Genomic DNA, 24,533 nt, shown 5'->3' with positions numbered 1-24,533 from the left:
CACGTTCCCCTCTCCTGAGGCATTTTCTCCTTCTGTCTGTGTGACCTATAGAGAGATAAGCTCTAATGACTGCCACCACCAGAAGAGAAGGAAACCTTTGTGCAGCCTGCTCTCTCTCGCTCTCTGTGTGACACTGTGGGCCATGTCATTTCACAGGCCACTGCTCTCCCAATAAAGAACAGGGCAGACAGGCCATGATTACAAAATAACTCCCTGCTTCATATTGATCTAATCAACTTTAGCCCTGATTGGCAATGCCAATCAAACACACTGCATTTCCACTTCATCAGCAGAGCAAGAAACACAGAGATACAAACTTTCTTCCCATTGTTTTAAAACCAGACCAGCCAGTTTATCTCTGTTAAGTCAGTCTTCTCTCTAAAGCCACTTCCTGTCCTATCCCTCCTGCCACCATCCCCTTCATTTGAGAGTGTTTTTGTGTGAGAGGATGACATCCATCTCAGTCCCTGTCTTTTTGTTTTTCTCCCGGGGTTGTTTCCCAGTGCGCTGGGAAACAACGTCAGCGTGTCCTCATGTCGTCAGCGTGTCCTCATTCCTCCTCACCCTCCAAACACAGCAGAAAGATGCCAACGATGGGGTGATAAAAAGAGCTTTCACCCCTCAATCACAAAGTAACCAAAATCCATTTATACTTGAGCCCGAGCAATCTCTCTCTCTGCCCCTCTCTGTCTCCTTCGCTTTTTCTCTCTATTCGGGAGGGAGGCCAGACATATTTTGGAGCCATGTAACATTCAAGTCACCGTTACTTTACAGAGAATTGAGATTGACTGCCACTTCAAAGGCTACAGGCAGAATAGAAAGACTGGAGTGGAATTACAAAAAGGGGACGATGGGTGTGAAGAATACAATGGGTTCTGATAGCACTGCCTTTGTCTCAAGGGCTAAACGAGTGACTAGAAACTCTAAATAGAAGATAGAAATATTACAGAGTAGTGTTCTACCCACATTCCACACAGGGTACAATTACTAACCATGCAGGGGAATGAGGACAGCATTGAGAGGAACATAAGGTCGTTGAGTGACAGCTGGAAACGACTAATGAAATGATACGGCCAACAGCAGCCCTCTGCCGAAAATAGCAGAAATAATCAATTCAAATCACAACAACAACATTCCAGTGGTATTAGGAATAAGATAACATCTTATTATGCTCATGTTCTCATTACTGCCCTTTTCTTCATGCCTATTAAAGCAGAGCTGAATTAATATAGCTTTATAGATATACAGTACGTAGGTGTGTGTGTGTGTGTGTGTGTGTAGTGGAATGTAGCCGGCCCTGTGGCGACAGCCCTGTCAGAAACACAATGGCTCCCCTGACTGCACAGAGGCCCATTAACAAGGCTCCATCAGTGGGCCCATCTGAACCTCTAATTACAACTGCAGCAGTAGCCATGCCAGCCAGCCACACACACAACCAGCCAGCCAGAGTTTTCAAATGAGACCAGCCAGGCAGAGAGGAGAGAGAGCTGTGTGCGGTGCAGCTCCAAGCCTGCCTTCCCCATGCATAATTCAGCAGCCTTCCTTCACGCTGTGCTCTCTCTGGGCCGCCCTGGGGAGCTGACAGCCCAGCGCCCCCTGGAGCCCTGCTGGAGCACTGCCGCTCCTGGAGCACTGCTGCTCAAACCCCCCCACAACCTCCCCCAAACACAAAGCACAGGGAAGGGAGAAAGTGGGATGGAGAGGGGAGAGAAGAGAAGGGGGAGGGTGAAAGGGTGTGAAGTGAAAGACAGGAAGGGTGGGGGTTGAGATGCTCAGTCATTCTGCTGAAAGGGGACATGTGTCTCCTGCCAGGGCTGGTGTTAGAGGGGGGAAAACAAAAGAAGAAGAAAAAAATACAGAATGAAAGAAAAAATACAAATGAGATGGAGATGAATAGATTATGAGAGAGAGATAGCTTTAGGGTATAGCCTACTCCTCTCAGACGCCAAACATGGACGCAAATTACAACCATCAACATGATACAAATATTACCATTATTCTTGCATTATTGTGTATTACTGTGTATATACTCACTCATAAAATGACAATACGTCTTTAATAGATTGTCATAAATAAAGTCATACTAAAACACAATTTGATTGGTTAACAGTTGACAGTTGTTTTGAAGGCGTGGGGTGCCGTGGAGGGAGAGGGGGGAACTGGAGTGTTCTTTTCTGAGAGCTCTGTGGTTGATATTGATTTGTTTTAACCTACTTTAAAAGGAGACGGCATCACACACGCTCTTCAACAAGTGTCTCATAGACTGCTCCTGGAAAGACGTCAATACGACCGCAACGTCTCAGAGCTGGTCTTAATAATCACCTCCCAGGATTAAATAGAACCTGCCTCTTTATTTCAAACACACGCTCACAACAACAGAGACTGCATTAGCTGGGCTACTGACAGTCAAATTACCCTGCCTTGTCACAACGCTGCTTTGAAGATCCTCCACTCAAAAGACTAGAAGAGGAATGAAAAGACTAAAGAATGGAACATAGCCCTCCAGTCACCTGAGGATCTAAACAGAAACAACAACAACAATAACAACAACAGCATAGAGCTTTGATACCAAGTCACCTGGAATAAGAACATAGGTAAACCAGAAAGAAATAGTCTGATCAACACCATGTTCCTCAGACAGCTGAGACAACGGTCAGACAGGGCAAAAAGATAGAGCTTCAACAGAGCCTAATTACTGTCTGCATGTTGTAATATTAATTAAAAGACAGACTCACTGTCATATAGTTACTGGATGTGTGTGAGGTTATGACATCACTGTACAAAGGAAAATGGTGGTGGTAAATGGTGTGTGTACCTGGGATGCGAGGCCCCTTCAGGGGGTTGGACAGGGCCATGCCTATTTCTGTCATGCCGTAGCGCTCCAACAGGGTGTGTCCTGTGATCTCCTCCCAGCGTAGCAGGGTGGGCTGGGGCAGGGCGGCCGAGCCAGACACCATCAGCCTGGGGACAGAGGTGGCAGTCTGGGTCACACTCAGTAAAGGCCCAGGCTCTGATGAAGCCCTTAGCATTGACTGGAGTAGATTCAGGTTAGCAAAGGGAGGGTATATTACTGGAAACTTTCTAAGTTTACCAGTGAACTACCAGAATTTTGGTGACTTTAAAGTTTTTGGGTGAATTTTGCAAGATGACATCTAGTGGCCTTTTGGGGTACTCCAGATTATTACAGGTGTCTCTGGCCTTCTGTGTGGCCTTATTTCCATTTAAGTCATTTAGCAGACGCTCTTATCCAGAGCGACTTACAGTTAGTGAGTGCATACATTTTTCATACCGGCCCCCCGTGGGAAACGAACCCACAACCCTGGCGTTGCAAGCGCCATGCTCTACCAACTGAGCTACAGGGGACTTTATCACAGGTAAAATATATCAAATAAAGAAATAAGATGATTTTCAAAGAAAAAATGTAATGACAAAGCTGTAAAATATCATCCTAAATCAGGATTCCCCAACTGGTGGCCCATGGGCCGGATTTGCCCCGGGGGTGGTTTTATTTGCCCCCCCCCCCCAAGTTTTCAGAGCAAAAAATAAATAAAGAAATATATTATAATTTTTTTATGTTTCATTGTTGGACATAAAATACTATAAAAACACCAGGAAATCAGCTCCAAGTGATTTTAATTTAGAGAGACAAGTATACAAATGTAAGAAAGGTTTGAAATGATTATGTTTTAGTCAAATATTATATCTGTTTGGGCTTCTTATGGGTCAATTTGCAGTCTACAAATGATTTGTAATTATGTTCCGGCACCCGACCATCCGATCTAGTTGTATCTAGTCGATGATCCTTGTCCTAAATATAAACCATCAATTTAGTGAATACCATTGGTGACCACCCCTAAAAAGCAACTTCTCGTTTTGAAAACAGCCTATGTGGCATTGATATGAGTCAGAAACATTTATTATATTGTCAACATTTACTACAAAGTGTAAATAGGATATTTTTGGTTATAAAGTCAGTCTCTTTCTTAACTGAGATTTGCGAGATGATAGAAAATAAATGGTATGTCATGGAATGAAGGGTACCGTAACAGTTTTCCTTGGGTTGGGTTGGGTTTATTTCAATCTTGCCCACATGCCCACAGCTGGCAGCACCCAAGTAATCATACATTCGGAGTGCAGCTGCACGCGACCCAATCGTAACGCCAATGGTCAATTTGGTTTGACATTCAATATCCCTATGGGGCTAGTTAGGGACCCATCAGTAAATTACACAATGTACATGGACAATATTTTAAGATGACTATAGCTCCAAATTTCAATGACTTAAAAACTTCAAACCAACTATAAATTGTAGAAATTCAAATACAAATATTGAAAGCTTCTATGTGGTAAATGGTACGTGTCTCCAGTGCCTTGCAAAAGTATTCATCCCCCTTGGCGTTTTTCCTATTTTATTGCATTACAACCTGTAATTTAAATGGATTTTTATTTGGATTTCATGTAATGGACATACACAAAATAGTCCAAATTGGTGAAGTGAAATGAAAAGAATTACTTGTTTCAAAAAAATTCTAAAAAATAAATAACAGAAAAGTGGTTTGTGCATATGTAATCACCCCCTTTGCTATGAAGACCCTAAATAAGATCTGGTGCAACCAATTACCTTCAGAAGTCACATAATTAGTTAAATAAAGTCCACCTGTGTGCAATCTAAGTGTCACATGATCTGTCACATGATCTCAGTATATATACACCTGTTCTGAAAGGCCCCAGAGTCTGCAACACCACTAAGCAAGGGGCACCACCAAGCAAGCTGCACCATGAAGACCAAGGAGCTCTCCAATCAGGTCAGGGACAAAGTTGTGGAGACGTACAGATCAGGATTGGGTTATAAAAAAAATATTCAAAACTTTGAACATCCCACGGAGCACCATTAAATCCAATATTAAAAAATGGAAAGAATATGGCACCACAACAAACCTGCCAAGAGAGGGCCGCCCACCAAAACTCACAGACCAGGCAAGGAAGGCATTAATCAGAGAGGCAACAAAGACACCAAAGATAACCCTGAAGGAGCTGCAAAGCTCCACAGCGGAGATTGGAGTACATTTCCATAGGACCACTTTAAGCCATACACTCCACAGAGCTGGGCTTTACAGAAGAGTGGCCAGAAAAAAGACATTGCTTAAAGAAAAAAAATAAGCAAACACATTTGGTGTTCGCCAAAAGGCATGTGAGAGACTCCCCAAACATATGGAAGAAGGTACTCTGGTCAGATGAAAGGAAAATGCTATGTCTGGCGCAAACCCAACACCTCTCATCACCCCGAGAACACCATGGAGGTGGCAGCATCATGCTGTGGGGATGTTTTTCATCGGCAGGGACTGGGAAACTGGTCAGAATTGAAGGAATGATGGAATGGCGCTAAATACAGGGAAATTCTTGAGGGAAACCTGTTTCAGTCTTCTAGAGATTTGAGACTGGGACGGAGGTTCACCTTCCAGCAGGACAATGACCCTAAGCATACTGCTAAAGCAACACTCAAGTGGTTTAAGGGGAACATTTAAATGTCTTGGAATGGCCTAGTCAAAGCCCAGACCTCAATCCAATTGAGAATCTGTGGTATGACTTAAAGATTCCTGTACACCAGCGGAACCCATCCAACTTGAAGGAGCTGGAGCAGTTTTGCCTTGAAGAATGGGCAAAAATCCCAATGGCTAGATGTGCCAAGCTTATAGAGACATACCCCAAGAGACTTGCAGCTGTAATTGCTGCAAAAGGTGGCTCTACAAAGTATTGACTTTGGGGGGGGGGGGTGAATAGTTATGCACGCCCAAGTTTTCTGTTTTTTTTGTTTCATTTCTTGTTTGTTTCACCCCAAAAAATATTTTGCATCTTCAAAGTGGTAGGCATGTTGTGTAAATCAAATGATTCCAGGTTGTAAGGCAACAAAATAGGAAAAATGCCAAGGGGTGTGAAGGCTTGTCTCCCACATGAATCTTCTCTTTGTGCCAGACTGGCTTCAAATGCCTTCTGTTTAATGTGTCTGTATTTATTTATCTGTATATGTTATTCATCTGTATGTATGTATATTATTTTACTGCTGTAGGCATATAATTATTGTTTGGATAACCTTATTTACTATTATGTATTGTATATTACCTTACATTTTTTCACTTTTTATGCGATGCGCAATGCAGAGAAACACTGGAAGAATAATTATAATTGAATTATTGTAATGTTTGTTTATGTGTCAATTAATCCCATAAGGGATTGGTTGCCAATTGGCGATTTAAAACAAAAATATATGTCATTAATTCATTAATTCATTCGAAAGCATTTAATGTGCAACATACAAATATTGTCCTATTTACATTGTGTAATTTATTGACCATCCCTAACTAGAGATATCCAATGTCAAATTTACTTTGCCACGGTCGCACACCAGCCGGCTGAAGCTAATTGGCAAAAGAAGTTGGCTAGCACTAGCTAGCCTAGGCAACTTCAAGACACAAGACCTGGTTTGACTGTTTCAAGTTATCTAGAAAGGTGAGTGACTGCAACTGTATACTGTTTAGGAAGAGTGAATGTACAAATGCTTGTCACCTGCGAACACGCACACAAGAGACACCCACATTAAACCACCCCCCAAGACAACTCTCATTTGGCCGCTGCATTTCTTAATGACCAAGCAGAAAAACGAGGCGAAATCAGTGGGGGGTTTCAGCATGAAATATTTTACACACTTTTATTTATTTTACTACGTCAATATGTCTTTGTTGTAAATGTTAAGAGAGTTAATTAAAAAATAATGCCATTGTTGATTAGATTAATTAGGCCATTTTCTCTTGAACCATATGGTCTATCCACTAGAAACATAAAACAATTATACTTTATATGAACAGTTTTTTAAAGTTACTCAATTATAAATTACCAAAGTTACCATAAATTACATGTTAATTACCAAAGATTCTGGTCACTTTGGTACATTACCGGCAGCTTTGCAACTTTAGGTTGGGGTAACATAAGTGCTAGGCTTTATATAGAGTTTATAACTCCATTCCATCTGTCGTGTCCCACTGCTTTCTTCACTCTCTCTTGAGCATAAGCCCTGGTACATTTGGAGAAAGCGTCTGTCACATCTCACTACAAAGCCTGGTCTCTCTTTAAAACCCATCCCTTTGATCTCTGACACATATCCCTTCCCCTTCAAACAATCTCTTCACTCTCTGATGGAATGAGCAACTACTGTCCAGATTCATGAGAACCCATTCGCTCCGAAGATGTCTTGTCAGAGTTTTTAAGAATGCAATTTCATCACAATAGATAAGCAATGAGTTTGTTAATGATATTCGTCCAGTTATATTAATATTATGATACTGCTATTGGTGCAGATCTACTCCTTTTCTGTGGTATTGCTACTAGTATAAGTAGACCATAAGGTTCTTGTTACCTGATTCTCTCCTTGCAGACGGCCCTGACAAAGTCCTGGACACGTGGCTGGGTGAAGTGTTGCTCATAGTGCTGGATCAGCTTGGAGTAGATGGTAGGAACAGCCATGAACACATTCACCATAGGTGCCTTGGAGCTGAGCAGGACCTCCCATACCTGAGGGGGAGAGAAAAGAGGGAGGGAGTCAAAAACAATCTCTTACATTGTACGTAGATTGATTAGCCACCCCATATTAATGCCAACAAAATCATTACATCCAGATTACAATATGTAAAGAAGATGGATAGGGTGCCATAGTGTTGTGTGTACATTATTTACAATAAATGGGGAGCGAGGCGAGGGCCTGGCTGAAGATAAACTGTCAACAGGCTAGTTTATTACAAAAACGTTGACAGAATCGCTAAAGGTCAGTCTAACAGCATCTTAGAGAGGAATTCAACAGGAATGATATTGAGGTCAGTCATAACGCTGGGGCACGTTGCCTTTAAAAAAAACATTTTTTCCTACATTTTTTTTGTTTTGGCAAATGTGTTCCAAGAGCATTTGTGAAGGAGCCCAGAGCCAGTCGCCCCCTCCTCCTCTTTCCCAGTCATACACAGAGACAGATGCCCATAAATAGAGACTAACTGACACATGGCTACACATTTATACATATGCGCCACGCATACACTCACGCAAGGACAAAGCTACTTACACAGTACACACACATACAAACACACACATACAAACACACACACACACACACACACACAGATATTACGAGTCCCTCATACACACCCCTGGCACGCCTGGCTGCACCCCCAGCACACAGTAGGAGGACAGTGTGAATTAATTGAAGGTGAACGACAGATTCTCCTTGGCTCTGTCCCCCCTGGGAGGCACGCGCACGTCTCTCCCTCCTAGAACCTCCTCCCTCATTCTTCCTCCTTCTCTCTCCCTCTCTCTCACACACCCTCACTCTCTCCATTTCATAATTTCCTGCTTCACTGCCCCTACTCTTATCAGTCTTCCTCTGTCTGTCCCTCTCTCAATCACCCCCCATACCGATTCTCTCCTCATCTGCCACCAATTTCTCAACTTCCCCTCCTCCCTGTCCTCTTAAATCACCCTCTTTTACTTCCTACTCCCTTTAGGTTTCTACCCCTTCTCAACATATCTGCTTCCTAATTTTATCATCAAGCTCTAAATATTGCAATATCAAAATTAATTAAGGTTGAAAAATGATGTGTCTATTAAATAAACAGGCAGAAGTGTGGACTATCCCAGAGACATCTATTCACACAAACTCACAAAACTTTATCTGTTCAGCCACACACATCCACACACGGACAGACTAGATAGCGGGGTTCAGAGGGGAATATTATTTCCTGTGTCTGTTCTGGGCATTCTGGGCCGTGTCTATCAAGCTCAGTGGAGCGCTTCCCCCAGCAGCCACTCAGGAGGGGGGAAAAGCCAATTTATGTCCGTCAAAGAGCTGCCCTCCACCTGGGGGAGTTTATGTTGGAGACCCTCGGCTGCAGCCTGCATCCCAAACAGCCCTTAACCCAGCAGCACCCAGCTATTCTCCACTAGCCCTGTAGCCATTACTTTTTCTCCACCACACAATGCTACAGTCAGTTCAGTTGTGTGAGGATGGATCATGACCTCCCTGCCATTAACCTCAGGTTCTCTGCTCTCCTGGACTCTGGTCCAGACTCCTGGTATGTTTTGTTCTCTCTCCTACTGTACTCATGGCTGGAGCTGGAGCCCATAGACATTAAAACCAGTAGATAGTGATAGCGCTGACGTCATCCACGTATTCCTGTGGAAAACTCCTGATGGCGCATGAAGCCGGAATTATTTGAATTTGAAGCGCGCCATATTCCTGAATGAGGCTGAATGGCACCCAAAAACTAAACACATTTTTTAGCCCAAAACTGCTGTCCAAAAAAAATGTGTTTGGCCGTTCTGGCGATCGTCATTTACATAGGCTTTCTAGGGCTGACCAGGGCTTTTGGCAACGCTAGGTCGCAACGCAGTAGCCGACCAGCAGAGTTGTGATTTCACGCTCCAGACCGGACACCGGAGGCCTGCTGGAGCCACACACCCACTCCTCTGCTTGATCGACTGAGCAGAGCACTCCTTCCTCTGGGGTCAGACACAGTCATGCACAGGGACCTCCAACCATCCACTCACACAGACACACCAGGGTTTCCGTTAGGAAAATGTGGCACTGGACAACGTGACCGGGAAGATTTTAATTTACCCACCATTTGAGAAATGTACCAGACCCATACGCATTGGTTGCGTAACCCACTAGGGCATCCACCCACAGTGATTATGGTAATTCATGTTAACAGAACATGCAACTCATGTAATGAAGCAGCCAATAAAACATCATTTTCACACATTTGCCAAAATGCAATTAGCGGGAAAACACAAATCACAAGCTTGTAGGTCTATGCCTATTTGGGAAGCCCGTAATTTGGGCAGCACGCGTGGCAATAGGCCTAGTTGATTATTGAGTTGAAGCTGTCAGTGAAAAGCATCTAAAATATGTGTGAAGATAATGTGTCTTGAGTATAATACAAAAAAATCAGACAAGAAGAAGGGGAGGGGTGTGTGGCGAAGATATAGGCGAGTCTCTCTCCAGAATGGCTCAGCTGTCTCCCGCATTCATTGTTTCATTGTGTGAATTGTTTGCCCTTTTGATTGTTTACAGTACCAGTCAAAAGTTTGGACACACCTACTCATTCAAGGGTTTTTCTTTATGTTTACTATTTTCTACATTGTAGAATAATAGTGAAGACATCACAACTATGAAATAACACATATGGAATCATGTAGTAACCAAAAAAGTGTTAAACAAATCAAAATATATTTTATTTTTGAGATTCTTCAAATAGCCACCCTTTGCCTTGATGACAGCTTTGCACACTCTTGGCATTCTCTCAACCAGCTTCACCTGAAATGCTTTTCCAACAGTCTTGAAGGAGTTCCCACATATGCTTAGCACTTGTTGGCTGCTTTTCCTTCACTCTGTGGTCCAACTCATCCCAAACCATCTCAATTGGGTTGAGGTCGGGGGATTGTGGAGGCCAGGTCATCTGATGCAGCACACCATCACCCTCCTTCTTGGTAAAACAGCCAGGGCATTAATATGGAGTTGGTCCCCCATTTGCTGCTATAACAGCCTCCACTCTTCTGGGAAGGCTTTCCACCAGATGTTGTAACATTGCTGCGGGAACTTGCTTCCATTCAGCCACATTAGTGAGGTCGGGCACTGATGTTGGGCGATTAGGACTGGCTCGCAGTCAGCATTCCAATTAATCCCAAAGGTGTTCGAGGTCAGGGCTCTGTGCAGGCCAGTCAAGTTCTTCCACACCGAGCTCGGCAAACCATTTCTGTATGGACTTTGCTTTGTGCATGGGGCATTGTCATGCTGAAACAGGAAAGGGCCTTCCCCAAACTGTTGCCACAAAGTTGGAAGCACAGAATGGTCTAGAACAGGGCTGCCCAACCCTTTTCCTGGAGATCTACCATCCTGTGGGTTTTCAGTCCAACCCTAATTTAACACACCTGATTCTACTTATTAGCTGCTCAACAAGACCTTAACTAGCTGAATCAGATATGCTAAATTAGGGTTGGACTGAAAACCTACAGGTAGGTAGATCTCCAGGAAGAGGGTTGGGCATCCCTGGTCTAGAATGTCATTGTATGCTGTATCATTAAGATTTCCCTTCACTGGAACTAAGGGGCCTAGCCCGAATCATGAAAAACAGCCCCAGACCATTATTCCTCCTCCACCAAACGTTACATTTAGCACTATGCATTGGGGCAGGTAGTGTTCTCCTGGCATCCGCCAGACTGACATATGGTGAAGCGTGATTCATCACTCCAGAGAACGCGTTTTCAATGCTCCAGAGTCCAATGGCGGCGAGCTTTACACCATTGCGCATGGTGATCTTAGGCTTGTGTGCGGCTGCTCGGCCATGGAAACCCATTTCACGAGGTCCATTCAAACAGTTAGTGTGCTGATGTTGCTTCCAGAGGCAGTTTGGAAGTCGGTAGTGAGTGTTGCAACCGAGGACAGACGATTTTTACGCGCTTCAGCACTCAGCGGTCCCGTTCTGTGAGCTTGTGCGGCCTACCACTTTGTGGCTGAGCCATTGTTGCTCCTAGATGTTTCCACTTCACAATAACAGCACATACAGTTGACCGGGGCAGCTCTAGCAGGGCAGAAATTTGACGAACTGACTTGTTGGAAAGGTGGCATCCTATGATGGTGCCACGTTGAAAGTCACTGAGCTCTTCAGTAAGGCCATTGTACTGCCAATGTTTATCTATGGAGATTGAATGGCTGTGTGCTCGATTTTATACACCTGTCAGCAACGGGTGTGGCTGAAATAGCCAATTCCACTAACTTGAAGGGGTGTCCACATACTTTTGTATATACAGTGTACTGCTCTCAGTACAATGTCCAACTGGTCTATTAGACAGTCACTCAGAAATAGCCTAGAGCCATATTAATATATTACAGTATATCGATTTGTTTCTCATTATGACTTCAAGAAAATGAAAGAAAATCTACAAGGCATCCTCAGGGGTGAGAGCAAAGCGTCTGCTGTCTGTTTGCTACACAAGGTCAGGTTAGGTACAAAGAAAGTGAAATGCTCTGATACTACAGTAAACCTCCTCTTTATTGGTTGTCCTCTACAGCCCTTACCTGTCATTCATACCCTTGACTCCCATTAAGTTCTCCTAGACCTTAAAACCCCTCTGACACCCCCCCCCCCCCCACTCCACTACACCACCACCACCTCTCCAAACAAGCACTATCATCCTTCAATGTCAGCTCATCGATTGATCTGGCTCTAAAGCCTGTGCTGTGAGTTGGCGTGGTCAGATACAAAGCCACACAGGGCAATCCATCACCCAGCCCCAAACGCTTAGTGTGACAGTCTGAGGGGGGGGGTATCCAACCTGGAGCTCTGCCTGCCTGGCTGCTTCCACCCGACCCCCAGCGGCCCGGCGGTATTAGGCAGAGGGGGCATCATGGACCTGTCCGTGTCAGCTCGGCTCCAGGCTCTGTTATTGACGCTCCCGGCCCGGTGCTGGCAGCACAGCAACACTGCCACAATTAGCACCGATGGCTGACAACTAGCCGATAAGGTTGAACAGAAGCCCCCTTCTACTCCCCACCCGCCTCCCGCCCCAGTGTGTCTCCACTGTTCAGGTTTGTGGAGTGGACCCCGCAAGAGGAGGACAGACAGCCTCCACTGAAGTCCCTTACAGAGCACTGTTAGTGTTACATAGGCACTACTTACTGCTAACACACACAAGGCAGACTGCAGTAGAATACCTGACAGAACACAGACAGGACATGAGGTGGGAGTCAACTGAAACAGCATGTTACAAGTAGTAGTAGCAGTAGTAGTGTAGTATAGTTGTAATGTACCTTCTGAGGCTGGAAGGTAGGCAGCATGACGGTGGTGGCACCCACCCAGAGAGGGCAGAGCAGCTTGTTGACGATGCCGTGGATGTGGTGCAGGGGCAAGGTGTGGAGGATGACATCATCTCTGGACCAGCCCCACTCTGACACCAGACCCTGAACCTGGGAGAGAGGGAGACAGAATCATGAGAGATCCACTGAGCTATTTGGTCATACAATGTTTTCCTTCCAGTTCTTTGGACATTTCCTTTCTATATAATATGGCGCAGCGGTCTAAGGCACTGCATCTCAGTGCTTGAGGCGTCACTACAGACCCTGGTTCGATTCCAGGCTGTATCACAACCCGGCCGTGATTGGGAGTCCCATAGGGCGGCGCACAATTGGCCCAGCGTCATAAAGGGTTTGGCCGGGGTAGGCCGTCATTGTAAATAAGAATTTGTTCTTAACTGACTTGCCTAGTTAAATAAAGGTTACATTTAAAAAATGATGGGTAGCTCACTAAAAAGCTTTCATGGTGGTCCTGCCTTAAGGTTTCTTTCTGCCACCCCTTATCAAACATACTTTATGTAACCACAGTGCAAGAAGAGAGTAAAACCCTGTCTTCAGTGACCAGGGCCAAACAGCTGAAAGGAGCAGAGGGAATGGATAGTGTGCCCGAGCCTTCAACCTTCCAGGAACCTTCTCTTCCGTGTTCCCTCACTGAGCTCCCTCCCTGGGCTTGTCATTTCCAAATGAAGCTCCTTAATTGAGGGTGATCTAATTTTCCACAATTTTGGTTGAAATGTTATCCCCAAAAAATAATCCACAGCCTGAAGTGCCCCATGTAATGAAATAATTTGGGCGATTATTCAGAAAGCTCATGTGGAACAAAAGCAAAATGACACTGTGTTTGTTGTATGTGGAACCCCCCCCAACCCTCTTACCTACTACCACTGGGCTACAGAAAACTGTCTCAACAGAACCCCTATTAATACCTCAAAAGAAAAATACTTCTGAAGTTCACAGTACCGACACCAGGAAATTTAAAAAACTTTCCATCCAATTGGCGACAGGTTTTCATGCGAATATTATAAAATCCTTATAAAAACAATATGAGTTGTGTTTCCATCTAATTGACTTGTTGCATATAAAAGGCTGTGGGTGATGACGTAACGTTAGTGCATATACAAATATTTTATGCGGTTCAATTCCCATGTACCAAATAAAAAATACAAGCTAAATGGGTTTCCATCGCTTTTTCAACTATACTGATGCTTGTCTCACAATAAATGTTTCGTTATAGCCTACATGATGCGCACGTATAGCCTCCACGATGAGATTATTATGGAAAAAAGAGCGAGATTTATTTTGATTTGTCAAACGGCAGCCAAGCATCGATGATCATGTCACCAGAATAAGATCCTCGATATTTATTGGAAAGCAGCATCAAGTTCATCACCTTGCACTTTCACCACCCTTTGAAGTTCATCATAACTTATTTCATCTGTAGCCTAATAATCTGCATGCTTTCCGGACGAGTTGTAGTGGGACGACCACAAAACATGTCATCGCGTGACTCCAAGTTTACTTTGATATGATGGTTATTATATCAATATTTGCGCATAAAAGCGTTTCTACCTACATTTCTTGCATAATTCATTTTACCGACACCTTGTCTAGCGTATTTTGTTTTGTCGACATTTGGAAAGTTTACCGAAAAATGATCTGTTTCCATCAGGCCTGTTATGACATGTTTATCCGATATGTATTTTACTCTAAAAAGGTTAGATGGAAACCTGGTTAGTATTAGTAATGAAAAAAAGCTGTGAAGTTTAGCTTTCATAATTCAGTCCAACCTTCAGACTGATCAAATATTCAACATGCCTCAGTACATCATTATGATAAAAAGCAGTGTACAGAATAACACTAGTATTCATCTTATGCTCACAATTCATGCATATAACAACTGAATAATCCATTTACCATGGCCTGGATGTTGCTGTGAGTGTGGAGAACCCCTTTGGGCCTGCCTGTGGTGCCGCTGGTGTAGATGATCATGGCAGGACGCTGGGCCCAGTCTGTGATGCCAGGCTCAGGCTGGGTCTCTGGGGCTTCCAGCAGGGAGCTGAGGCTGGAGGTGGGGGGCAGCTGCAGGTAGGGCAGCCCCAGTCTGTGGGCCAGGGGCTCCAGGGTGTCTGCGTACGGCTGCCCAGCCACAAGCAGGGAGCTCTGGGAGTCAGAGATGATGTACTCCAGCTCAGATAGAGGGTGCTTCCTGTAGAGAGGCACGGCTGTGCCGCCACACATCCAGGACGCCCACTGGGCCACCGTGTACGAGGCATCGTTGGCACACAGGAAGGTGATGCGCTTCCCATGCAGGTCCCCAGAGGGACAGTCCAGAGCTGCCTTGATACGCCCAGCCAGGCCCCTACTACTGCCATACAAGTCCCTGTAGCTGTGGCTTCCACTGTCATCCACTATGGCCAGCTTGTCCCTGTACGCTGGGGCTCTGGAAAACACAGGGCCACTGTCCCCTGCTGTAGCCTGCCTTGCTCTGGTGGAGGTGTAGGCTCTCCTCAGGACCCCACCCAGCAGCCATCTCCCTGGCCCTGCCTCACACTGTAAGCAGCCAGCAGCCAAGGCAGAGCGCCACAGAGGGACTGAGTGACATACTGCCCCTGACAACATGATGGGAGACTATGCTGCTCAAAGCTATCAGTGTTATCCTCATAAAAAGTCCATATTCATGATGTCAAGCCACACGACGGTCACAATGGAATACCTGTTCATTTTGAGAGAGATTCATAATTAACATAGGCTAAGTGAAATTGTTTTCATAAGAATAGGCGCTATACCTGCTATGGTGATATGACTGTACTTCGGACAGGCTTGCAGTTAGCCTTTATCCACAGTGACACCTCTATGAATACTGTGCAGGCTAGCCTGCTGGCAAATATCTTGCTATGCCACGCTTTTTATTTTGAAAGAACAAAACATTCAGAGACAGGCAGTGGCACAGAATATATTCAGTTTGTGGTGTAACCACAGTGATGGTTTTTGCTTCAAGTCAGAGACAGTGAAGTAGCTCTGGAATTTCAGCAAACAGTCTGTCTGTCACCTGACTTGATCTTTGGACTTGAGGGTAATAGTGCAGTTTGCAAGTTAATTATCCTGTTACTTTAACTTATGTACAAAGTTCGCAAGTTGCCTAACATATTATCTAACTTACTGAGCCAGCATGAGTGATACAACAAATTAGCTAGCTAACTGGCTGGCTAACGTAACACTACTCAATGAATATGCTCATAGCAGCTAGCTAACTTAGCTAGCTAGTTCATGCCGGTGGCTGAAGGTGAAGACTGTGATTTTAGCAAGAAAACCCGACTGTGTTTTACATTCTAACATGCGATGTTAGTATGTTTAAACGATACCCGTTTTCACAAAGAGGGCAATGTTTGCTAACCTGGTAATCCAAACCTACCGCTAATGTAAATATTAACCTTACCCAAACACCGGTTATTCTTGTGACGGTGCGTCAGAATAAAATTCCGAATGGAAACTACAGCTAGAGTTTAGGGTTCTGGTTGTGAAACACGGAACAAAGCAATCTGAGACTGAAAATCCAGGTGAGTGAGTTTTGTAAAATTTGCAGGATATATAAACAATAGTACAAACATGTGCTATTCATACTGCAGTGCTTGACTACTTTAAAACACAGATGTATCTGTGCTTTATTATGATGTTAGGCTACACTTTCCAGGAAAAGATGTGGAGGAGGAGATTCTACTCCACTTTGTAACACAAAAGAGCCAATAACTTCTTGCTAGATTGTTGTATATTTTGTTGAGTTATGTTTATGCAATTTGCTAATTCTAGTTGTTTTTTCTTCAGTTTCTTCAGGATTTGTTTTCCTGGATCAAGAGTGGGGAGGAATCAAGTGGTAGAAGACTTCACTGACCTCTTAATATAACCTCTATGACTGTGATTAACCCATTACATTAATTAAACTATGTGAAATCTCAATGTGTGGAGTTTGCAAACTTGAATCTCTTTCCACCTCCTCTTGCCTCAACCGGGTGGCATCTGTTGTTGAGAGTCTCACTAAGACTTCTGTTGTGAACACGTGTCAATTCAAACTGAGACATGGGCCACGAGGGAGATGGAAGAGAGAGGAGAAAAAGTGGGATATGCACCACACAGAGTTGTTTTGGCATTAGATCACTCTATGCCACTTCTCCAGCGTGCCAACTAGCTTGGCATCATCTCACAGAGCCGGGCACATTCAGCCACCAGCTGGCAGTCGCGGGCCTCAGATAAGAATTGTTCAGACATGGCACTCATTCAAAAAGTTTTCACTTCCCTGAACCCCTACATTGCAAACGAGGATGGCATGTTCCTATGAAACTGGAGGCTTTGTCTCAGAAAAACTCCCCTCCAGTTTCAGAAGTAGTATCGTCAAAGGGAGAGCCATTCCATTCGCAGAGGAAACGCCAGTCGAGAAGATGCCACCAGCAGCTATATAATCTTCATAGAGCATCCCTTTATCAGAATATTGCCTCAGTAATTATTCATACAGATGACACCGCTATACTGGTACAACCTAAACTGTCGAATGTGGATACATATTTTTGTTTTCTACGTTTGTACTTTGATCACAAACACCATGTTTGTTTGGATTAAAACTGCTTATTTTCAGCTGTCGAGGTCAGCCATGTTGCTGACACATGGCATAAGGCAGATCTGGAATTCCAGCCTCTCAGCACTACATATGGAGCTGCTCTGGAGAGACGTACTGGGATGGACACAATAGGGGGCATGGCGACCTGGCGAACAGACGCTTGGCACTCCGCTCTCCTCTCAGGATGCCAGCCAGCGCCTGCCGTCTTGACGGAGCTCCGGAGCGGGCGTGCAACTTGGCCGGCAGCGGGCGCCAACCTCCCTTTCGGTTGGCACAGGACTGGCATAGAAGACTTCAGACAGGAGAGAGCACGTGAGAGTGAGAGAGGACCCCCCTCATATCTGAGGGAAGGAGAGGAGCGAGCTGGGAGAAGAAAGCGTTGGGAGTGCCAGAACATGTGTCAGGTTGGCACCATGTGAGAATGATCTTGGCAAGCGCCTCTACTCTCCCCCTCTTGCCCCACTTGGAACACATGGTACGTCGGCAGCGGCATCTGGCCGCGTTGACTCTCAGCAGCTGCGCTTTGTCTTCGCCAGTTGGGACGCTTGGCACTGCCACTTCATCAACTACCTGTGGATCCTCCCGGGCGTGGAGGGGGCGATGAATTATTCCGAGCTGCAGCTGCAAACTTGACTTCCATCCAAGAGATGCAGCTCTGTAAACATATGACTGTCTCACACCACCCACATACTAACCACCACGGCCGGACCACTGCGTTTGGGCTGTAACCAAGCGTACTGGGACATGTCTCCTTGGGTGATGGTTTATTCTAGGTGAAAGATGGAGATACTGCATTTTTCTTGTTGGGAGAAGTTGTTGATGCTTTCAAAGCCAGCTGAGGATTTTGCTGTACAAAGCGAACAAAAATGCATTTAATCTTTTGCTAAGGAATGATTCCGAATGAATGGATGACCTTTCCACTCTCTTTTGAGTCTTTTCAAAATGATCGATGCGGAGGCACCAAGGTCATTTGTTAGAAAAGCTCTTTAAATTATTTTCAACTCAGAAAGGAAATAAATAACAGAGCAAGAGACAATCTCCTTGGTTAACACAGTGTTTATCTTCCTGCAGCGCTGTCTGGAGAGGAATTGTATCACATTCTTTGCTATGACTGGATAGCTGTGCTCCATACACTCTTTGGGACTTGACTGGGACCTCACTGATGCCTAATGCTCCCCATCTGTGCAAAAACATGTTTGGTTTATGCTGAACCGTTAATTAAAATGTCTACTATGAAAGGCCCACATGCTAGCTTTCTGGGGCAATTCCCTGAGCTTTACTACTGTACCCTTTTCCAAACGTCAGCAGTTCCATCTCCTACGGTGATTACAGAGTACTCACACCAGTTGTAAGGGATATACAGTGTCTCTTCTCAGGATAACTCTTGTCATGTCCTTTCAAAGTAACATGAAAAGAAACCTCTCAAGTCTCGACTGAAGTGCAAAACAACTTTTTTTTCCTTCAGGATTTTGCATTAACCACGTATGTGAGACCTGACATCAGGCAAAGAATTTTGACAAAAGCACATCTTCCATTACATTTAAGCGATCCAGACATCCACATCACTTTGGAGCCTGGGGTTCGCCCCTAGCAAGCTACGTGACCTAATTTGGATTTCAAGTGCTTGTTCCGTTCTGAATTTTTTTTAACAGCAAATAATACTTTGTAGGCAAGCAGATAATTTCTGTCAAGATTCAAAGGCAGTTCTTTTTCGTATTTTGCTGATAGTGACGCACTGGGAGTTTGGCTCCATCTGTGTTGCTCTGACCCAGTTTAGCCCTCGGCCACGTCCAACTGTTCCGCATCCCAAACATATGTGGTGTGGCAGGGGGATAAGCGATCATCACCACTCGGGACTCTGAAACACACACTGCAGATATGACACTGGACCCATCTCCTGTCTGGCCATCTTCCCACAGCATATGTCATCAATGCAGGCCCCCAAGAATCACACTCACTCTGAAGGTGGATTTGGAAAAACCCTCCTCCTTCTGAGGGGTATTCCTTTGTGTGACAACTGCTAAAATGAGGTTATGGCGGGCGTGTGGTGGGGGTGTATATTTCTCTCTCTGTGTCTTTGTTTGTACAGTATGTGTTTGTATGTTTATGTGTATGTGATGTTTTGCCAATCTAATATCGGCTATAATGTGTGCATTGTCATTGGCCCAGCTGCTCAGTGTCTGACCTCTGACACCCCCCTGTCTCCCCACCCTCCAGTACTGAGCTGGCCAACAAACAACCATGGGGTTGGCAGACTAGCCATGCAGCTCAATAGCCAGGGCAGTGGCACTAGAGACTTTACAAATGCCCTTTGTTGGCAGACAGTCGTGCAGACAGTATCATTGCACAGGGCTGAGGCCCATTGGGGACCTTGGTGTGTGAGGCACATATGGAGCACCAGGCTGGTGATGAGCTGCTTATGTGAGCCGCTGATGGCCTTGGAGAGCTGCTTCGTCTGCATGGGGGATTAATGGCTCTCTAGCCTACTACCTACTTACTCTATATGAGCTTTGACTCAATCAAAGTGACCCAACCCAGGCCAGGCCAGGGCTGAGATGATAGCCTTGTGGCAGGTAGGTGCTGCTTCCTCTAGGTCACACAGTGACAGTATAGTGACTGTACAGTTAGGCACCAGGTAGAAACAGTAAGAAGTCTGATGAATAGGAGGAGTGTGATAACTAGTGAAGGTGCCTCCAGCAGGTATCCTCAACCAACCAGACACTGAGGGGCTTGCTCCACTGGCTTTATTATAAGCTTCATAGAGCAATGGACCGGCTGATGGTTTCCCACTTATAGTTTCCCTTCTTTCCCTTTCATCATCCTTCCAAGGAAATTGAAACAATTGAGCAGGACTGACAATCAGGACTTTTCCCAATTGTACTCCCAGACTAACTCTAACTTTCAGAGGTATATGTAATTTAGCAGTCGCTTTTAGAGATGAGGCCTCACCGCAAGCCACCACACAAAATGTCTCTGCTCTGTTTGGGGTTTGCAGTTGGAAAAGTTAAAGTATTTAATTCATCTGAACGTGCTGTTGTATTACATCCAGATGTCAACTTTGATTCTTTAATCTAATCCATATACCTCCTCTTTCACAATATGGTCCTAATTTAAGTAAAATTGCCAAATTCCTTCCTAAATTCAAATGGAGGGATCGTGTTTATTATGTCTAAGGCATTGCATGTGTTTGCAATACATTTATGGTTTATGGTTTATGTGGCCATGAGAGAAATAAATCACCTGAAACATACAACCTCCTCTTTTAACATTTAGCACTGTTTTTATTTCCCCTATCATATTTTTCTTCACAGAGCTTGACATCTGTCTGTCTTCCGCTTCACTCTTCTCTCGTTACATTACCCACCTCCTCCCCTCCCATCCCCTCTCCTCTCTCTCCCCCTCTATCTGAGACTGGCACTCTGCTTGGGTGGTGTGTTCACAGAGAGACAGTGCCATATGCTGTCTAGCCTCCCATGGAGAATGTAACAGTACCAGCTCTGCTGCAATGTTGTGGCTGGGACTGTGGCTGTACATGGAAGAGTCTATCATCACAGTTTATAGGCTCTCTAAAGGCTCATACATGCTTAACAAGTAATCAATCAAGCATTATAACTTTTTACTGTAAAGTGTTAACCTAAGGGTCTTTATGTAAGGAGAATAGTATAGTCAATATCCAGGATTTCTTGGGAATAATCTGACAGCCAGACATACAGTTAACTTGTCCCTCCATCCAGCAACTTCACACACCGTATCTACAGAGCTCCTCTCTAATCCTACAGTGGATCTTCATCATTGTCCTCTAGTTCTGTGTCCTCACCTTCTCTCTGTGGCTGAGGGCAGACTCCTCTGTGTAGCGGTGCACTGTGACTGCACCCTCTGCTGTTGTGTTCATTCTGTGAGCTGCCAGCTCCTGCCAGACCACTCCCATTTTTCAACAAGGGAGCCTCAGAAAGCCATTCGTACTAGTGAACACTTCACATCTGTCGTAAACAACCAGAGAGCTGTTGGGATTGATTCTTGAAAATGGTCCACCTTGTAGGGAGTGGACCTGTCAATGCCTCCCCACAGTCTTCAAAAATTCATCATAGGCAGTGATGTGAAAAGCTTTTGTTCAGAGGCTCCGTATCTCAAGTCTTAAAGATGCTCGGAACTTTTTTTTCCCTCTGTGTACTTTGAGTGGTGGTGGTGGGGGAGGAGGAGGGGGTGTGTAGGTAGAGGATGTGAGTGTGTGCGTTGAGGGGGATGCGTGTTCAGAATTCATCTTGTCTGTGTATTCATTACCACTTTGCATTTCAAGCAGAGGGGTTCAGTGCTCCACTAAATCGCAGGAAGGATTGTTAGGCACGCGTGTTATTAATTTTTTCAGGTCCCGTGGCGTCTGTATGAATCTTAATGCTGCTGACTGGGCTGGTGCGCTATCGACTTTCTTTAAAATATGAAGAAGCTTGCTGGAAGCGCCCAGGGTCATTAGCTGAAGAGTGGGCGCAAATCCCTCTCTGAGGCAGTCTGGCTTCACCGTGTTAAATGTGCTCTTAAAATATTCATAATCATACTCGTGCACACACACACACACACAGACACACACACACAATGCACTGGGGAGAAAGGGGGCGGTGAAAATCAATATTAAAATGTATTCCTGTTTTCATGTCTGGTTAATTAGCTGTGGTTCTTAAGCCATGAAGTTTGTGAACAGATTAAGAGTATCTATTTCAGTGACAAGATAATACGTATTCCATCAGTGCTGACCCTGTTGAATTAGATAGAAGTAGTCGTGTTGATCAAAACAGATGATAATATGTACGGTATGAATTATATAGTTGCTTTTTAATGTCTTTTTTAAAGTCTCTTTACATAATAGGTAAAAACAAACTGTTTTCCACTGAATTATGCGTACACAGACACATTAGTGTGGTTTCTAATACACTCATGTTTATAATTTGTAATGTACTGTAAATCTGCATGAAATAATTACAGATTGGGTGTTAATAGAAAGCTGAGCACACATTGCTTACGTAACTGTCTGTGACAAGCATACTTTATTATTTGTCCCTAGGATATGCCATCATAAACTTAACAGAAAGGTATGTCATTCTAAAGAGGTGGAGACTTGTGTTGTCAGGTAAATTATCCTTTAATGCTGATATGTAGCTTGCTCCAAACTGTGCTGTAAATAATAACAATGATGCTTTTACAATATGATGATTATGATCCTTTGTTGTTGCATCCTCCCCACTGTACACTCTTAGAAAAAAGGGTTCCATAGGGGTTCTTTGGCTGTCCCCATAGGAGAACCCTTTTGGGTTCCAGTTAGAACCCTTATGGGTTCCAGGTAGAAACCTCTGTGGAATGGGTTCTACCTGGAACCAAAAAGGGTTCTACCTAGAACCAAAAAGAGTTCTACCTGGAACCAAAAAGGGTTCTTCAAAGGGTTCTCCTATGGGGACAGCTGAAGAACCCTTTTAGGTTCTAGATGGCACCTTTTTTGTAAGGGTGTAGGTACAATAAATCCTTTGGTGATAGATAGCTGATCTTATTACTTATGAATTAACCTTATGATGTGACACAACAGTTGGATGGATATGGATATCTCTTAATACTGAATACCACTGGTTCAGTTATTATTTATTTATAGTCTCTAAAAGCACTGTGATGGCAAACAACAAGAAAACACTTTGCTTTTCAATTGACATGCTTGTGTGTCAGCCACACATTGTTACATCACGCGCATGCACGCACGCACACTCACACACAAACAAACACACAGACACACACACAGAGAAATACAATCCTTTGAATTAACATTCTTAGGCATGTCTTCCCCTCTATTTGCTATCGGTCTGTTTTTGTTAAAGGGCCAACATTCCGAAGTATCCCTTTTTCTACTTTCTCAAAGTCAGATGAACTCATGGATACTATTTTTATGTCTCTGCATCCAGTATGAAGGAAGTTAGAGGTAGTTTAGCGAGCCAATGCTAACTAGCTTTAGCGCAATGACTGGAAGTCTATGGTATCTACTATCATGCTAGCAGTTACCATAGACGTCCAGTCATTGTGCTAATGCTAGTTAGCAATCGCGCTAACACTAGTTAGCAACTTCCATCAACAGGCACGCAGAGACATAAAAATGGTATCCATGACCACAAGTTCATCTGACTCTGGGGAAGTAGATAAAGGGCTTCATTGTCAAAATCCTGAAGAATCCCTTTAAGACGTTTGTGGTGGTGAGGCGTTTGAAAGGGCCTAATGAATTGGCCATTAATGGATCTTTGGTGGGCTGGGTTAATGAGGTCACTGGTTTCATCTCACCACCCTACAGGCAACAGGGTCCCATGGTAACGGCCTGGTCACAGCACCGTGAAATGTGGCAGCAACTGAGGGATCAAGGGTCACAGATGCAGTCCTACTGGTGAGGAAGGGTTCCAGCAGTGACTTACAGTGGAGGAGAGCTCATAGGTTCCAATATAGAGGCAGATAATGACATTGCAATTCAGCAGTGTAGCATGTATTATGTGCTATTGTGTGTGAGTGCACATGACTGTCTCTGTGAGTTTGTAATCAATGTGTATGTGTTTATCAGTGTGTGTGTTAAATATTAATGTTTGTTTGTCCCTTAGTGGATTTGGTGTTTGAGGAAGGGACTACCACATGGTTCCTCTTTAGGAAGATTGGATCCAGCCCACTGCCTGGCTTTCATTATGCAATCACCGCTCTGTACTTCCTGCATCCAACCCACAGACTGACTAACTGCCCGTTGGGGACTTCCACTTCCAGCCACAGGACGCCCGTTGGACCCAGAGATGGACCGGCCACAGCCTGAACAACAATGCTCTTCTGGGATACAAAATTGGGGTCTAAGGCCTGATGATAGATGATGCTCCAGTCATGCCCTCTTTCATTAAAGATCCTCATTGAGGATATAGAATGTCAAACACAACAAAAGAGAGGGTCTCATTCCCATCTTTCTATCTAATTGTTCATTTTAAGTATTCATGAGATGAGTAATTTTTTCTAGGAACGAGACATGTGTGGCGT

The 24,533-nt window shown here is 44.4% G+C and overlaps 1 protein-coding gene across 2 annotated transcripts in view; it reads right to left on the bottom strand.

Moving 5' to 3' along the window:
* Nucleotides 1–16,374, bottom strand: part of acsf3 (acyl-CoA synthetase family member 3) — a 28,738-nt gene extending 12,364 nt beyond the window's left edge. Inside the window, exons 1-5 of one of the 2 annotated variants that reach the window (XR_014610796.1) lie at nt 16,326–16,374; nt 14,804–15,602; nt 12,848–13,003; nt 7,412–7,566; nt 2,816–2,961 (exon numbers count right to left, since the gene is read on the bottom strand). Coding sequence is in view for 1 of the 2 variants with exons in the window: in XM_084154728.1 (XP_084010854.1) it covers nt 2,816–2,961; nt 7,412–7,566; nt 12,848–13,003; nt 14,804–15,508 (1,162 nt within the window). In the remaining variant the exon portion in view is untranslated. The remainder of the gene's footprint in view (nt 1–2,815; nt 2,962–7,411; nt 7,567–12,847; nt 13,004–14,803; nt 15,603–16,325) is intronic. The other variant, XM_084154728.1, reaches the window with a different exon arrangement.
* Between the last annotated feature and the right edge of the window lie 8,159 nt (nt 16,375–24,533).

This window comes from Coregonus lavaretus (assembly GCF_964263955.1).
Source record: "Coregonus lavaretus genome assembly, chromosome: 37".
NCBI lineage: Eukaryota > Metazoa > Chordata > Actinopteri > Salmoniformes > Salmonidae > Coregonus > Coregonus lavaretus.
This window is presented reverse-complemented; position numbering and strand designations above follow the sequence as displayed.